The 4,228-nt window shown below is 24.6% G+C and overlaps 1 protein-coding gene across 1 annotated transcript; it reads right to left on the bottom strand.

Moving 5' to 3' along the window:
* Positions 1 to 388: 388 nt before the first annotated feature.
* Positions 389 to 1,415, bottom strand: LOC113549453. The gene is given in 3 exon segments (XM_026950764.1): positions 389 to 448; positions 450 to 778; positions 1,335 to 1,415. Coding segments are annotated over 2 exon segments (363 nt in total). The 5' UTR covers positions 768 to 778; positions 1,335 to 1,415; the 3' UTR covers positions 389 to 403.
* Positions 1,416 to 4,228: the final 2,813 nt, after the last annotated feature.

Raw genomic sequence — 4,228 nt, 5'->3', positions numbered from 1 at the left:
ATTGTAACATTTTTCAATATTTGATCATCAGTGTTTTATTTGTTACCTATCTCATTAAAATACGATTTTTTTAATCTACTAAAATTTAGATAAATTACACAAAGATAGAAAGTCCTTAGGTTTTAATATAATACTAAAATTGTATATAATTGATTTTAAAAAAGTACAATACAAAATAATATTTTTATGAAAATATTTTTGATGGAATATTGTTTTTTAATTTCCAAATTTTAAAAAAATTAACAAATTTTCACTATATAACAATGTTTATTTAATAATATGTAAAAGTTTAAAATGTAAATATTTTATTTTTTATTTTTTATTGTTCCATAATTTTTAATTATATCAGTAGATTGTGACTTTTTTTTTTTTGTATTTAATCTTTTATGAGTTTTTGATGTCCTTACCATTGTTTTTGGTAATTGAAAAAGCTGTTCTTGATTTTTTTTTGCTTCAGTTTCTTGCTTTAATTTTTCTTTTAATTGCTTATAATTTAAATTTTCCTTTTTTCTAGGTTTTGCTCCCAATTTAATAGCAAGCTGTTCTTTTGCTTTAGTATTTCTTGCATCAAAATGAGTTGTAAATTTAAGTATTTCATTTTGTAATTTCCTTAAATTAACTTTTTCATCAATTTTTGAATTTGAAGTATTAGACTTTAAATAATTGGTTTTTTGAATTTGGTTTGTTCGTTTTCTTGATTTATGTTCAATTATTTCAACAGGTGGACGTTCACCTTTTAATTTAGAGCATAAAGTTTCTACCTCCATAGTTTGACTTTCTAAAAAAAAAAAATTAAAATGTAAGAAACTCGATATTTTTAAATTAATCTTCTTAGTACCCACTGTAATAATTAATAAGTAATGCCAAAGTATTAATAAATTATAAAACTAATTTCTGTAAATTAAAAAAAAAAATTATATTAATAAAATAAACTCAGAAAAAAAATTTAGTTAAATCCTAGACAAATATAGTTTATAGAACGTACTAAAATATAACACAATCAATTATAATTTATAATAAGCTGTAAGTTCTAATAATTAGCCACTAGAAATACAACATCCTAGTATTTAATTGACATTTATTAAATAAACTTACTATAAAAAAATACAGTCAAGTTGCAATAACTCGAAATAGAAATTATATTTTAATTAATATAAATTCGGGTTAGATATCTTGAATAATACACATATATATTTCGTAGCAAATTTATACCTCCATTCGACTTCGAGTTATCGCGACTCGACTGTAGTACATATAAATATGTATTGTTATAAAAGTTTTACTACCGATTAATTCATAAATTATTACCAAAGAATATAAATCGAATATCTTACCTATTAATTACTTGTCAACAGCTTGAATAATTTTTCTTTAACGAAATCGAATTTTTTAAGATACTACTATCTATTCTAGAATTTTAGATTCTACAAAATATCACTATTGAATACAGAACACGGTATAGTATGGTTACCAAATAAGCCAATATTATCACAAAACGATAAGAGTTCAAACATGCGGTGGCCGGTGATCAGTTTGGGTCGTTTGGGACTCTTGGGTTATAGGCTCGTTACCGAATCCAGAAAACGATTTAAAAATTTTAAAATATCAACTTATTATCTACATGAATTATTAAAATAAAATTTATTATAATTATGTTGTAGTAAAATGATAAAATATATGATTTACGAATAAAAAGTACTATTAATACAACAAAATTATAAAACATCGCAGTTTCACATTAAAGGACATTACTACATTAGGGACAACAAACGATTTAAAAGCTGTTACCTGAAAGTTGAAACTATAGCACTAGAGATGCGTTACTTACCACAATATAATTTATACAGTTTGAAGTTGAGTACAATGTATTTATAGACCTTAAATCTTATATGACTTAATACCAATTTATTTCAATTATGCCATATATAAGTGTATTATACACCTACATTTCGGAAAAAGGGATTCTTGATTCTTATGATCATTGTGCAAATTCCTGTTCATCCATCATATTATTATTATTCTACTACTAGTACTGCTAAATCTAGTTGCTTATTTATCTAATAGTCTTCCCAGCGTATTCTTACAAGTAGTGTTCTTTTTTATAGCTCTAACTACTCATTGTTGAACCTATTTTGCTGTCTCTTATTATAAATTTCTCTTGCAAAAAGCTTTGAAAATATTTTAACGATTTTATAAGTCGTTAATTTTAAATAATTGATTTATATACTCACAAATAAAAAATAAAACAGTAATTTTCAATTTATTCATATTTTAATATCAATAAACCAATCAAGGTATATAATAATTAATATATAAAAAAAAATCAAGATGTTTAAATAAAAAAAGCTTGTCTAAACGGCTAACAACATTATAAATTTTGATTATAAAAAAGTTTAAACAAATGAAACAAAAGTTAATTTTAGAAAAAAACTTGCCGTAAGAGTTAACGATAATGCAATACATCTTGATAAGAAATAACGGTGTAAATGTATGAAACAAAAAATTATTTTCAGAAAAATATTTGCCATCTGGGCTAACAGTAGATATAATATATTTTGATAAATAAAAAAGCGTACAAAATGGTATAAACAATTTTGATAAGTAACAAAGTGAAATGAATGAGGTAAAAAATTATTTGCGGAAAAAATTTGCCCTATAGTCACCGTAAAAAACTATGTAACGCTAATTTGTCATCATATAAAAATAAGTTCAATTATTGAAAACAATAAATTTTTTTAATGGAAAAATGTTTCTATATGTATAGCGATTGAAAAGAGTAAAATATTAAATAAAAACGTGAGAAAGACTATCTAAAAGTATATAATTGACGACGGCTAACGGCTAGCGGTACCGACGCCGGCGACGATCCCGCCCCGGCGGTACCCGTGTATGCATCAGACGGCGGCGCAGGCGACGACTTATCGTTGCGACGGAGGCGGCGGAGACGTTTTGGTCTCCGTCCATCAACAACTAGGCGGCTGTGGGTAATATCTAAAAGTGGATATATGAAGTTTCAAAATTCCAAATGTATACTCATTTGAAAGACATAATATATAGTAAGTTGTTCTTATTTTTAATCATAATAGGTTTATCAAAAATGTCATTTGTTATTGAATAAATTCAAAAAATTACCTATTTACCTATATATTAAAATATTAAATGATTATTTAAAAATTAAAATCGATAATATCCTTATCCTTAGTTCTTTTACCTATTGTGATTTATTTCATATGGAAGTCAAACTATTTTTTATTTACAACTGATAATTATTTAATTTGCATAGACTTTCATAACACTATGTGTGAATTTTCAAATAATTTCATAGTGTGCATAGAAAATACAATATATACGCATAACTGCATAACTGCATAAGTATAATATACTTTTAAATTATATTGAATAAATAATAATAAATCATAAATCGTTTGAAATATTTACTCTTTGAGTTGTATTTTCTATGCACACTATGAAAATATTTGAAAATTCACACATAATGTTATAAAAGTCTATGCAAATTAAATAAATATCAGTGTTAAATAAAAAATAGTTTGACTTCCATATGAAATAAATCACAATAGGTAAAAGAACTAAGGATAAGGATATTATCGATTTTAATTTTTAAATAATCATTTAATATTTTAATATATAGGTAAATAGGTAATTTTTTGAATTTATTCAATAACAAATGACATTTTTGATAAACCTATTATGATTAAAAATAAGAACAACTTACTATATATTATGTCTTTCAAATGAGTATACATTTGGAATTTTGAAACTTTATATATCTACGTTTAGATATTACCCACAGCCGCCTAATTGTTGATGGTTTTTACAAAAAAACTGATTTTACGTTTTAAAAGTGTAGGTTATTTTTTTGACTTCTACAAATATGCTGAACGTTTAAGGGACCGTCGCTTAAATTTTTAAAACAACTAGTTTCAATAATTATTGAATAATCAAAAAATTTCTACAAAAGGTCTCAAAAAACCGTATTTTTTGAAAAAAACGCATTTTATGCGTTATTTGGGTGAAGGAGTAGGTAAATATTAAATTTCGGAACTTCACATCCACGTTTATAGGTATGTAACCAAAAGAATACACGCACATAAAAATGTAAAAATTTCAATTTTTTTTTCTTATTGGGCTCACAGTCACCTGTTGACAGTTTTTTCAAAAAAAAAAAAAACTAATATAAAAATATGCTAGAAAGTTCAAGGGACCATGG

This window comes from Rhopalosiphum maidis, chromosome 1 (genome assembly GCF_003676215.2).
Source record: "Rhopalosiphum maidis isolate BTI-1 chromosome 1, ASM367621v3, whole genome shotgun sequence".
Taxonomy (NCBI): Eukaryota; Metazoa; Arthropoda; class Insecta; order Hemiptera; family Aphididae; genus Rhopalosiphum; species Rhopalosiphum maidis.
Note: the sequence above shows the minus strand (reverse complement) of the source record. Positions and strands in the feature narration are given on the sequence as shown.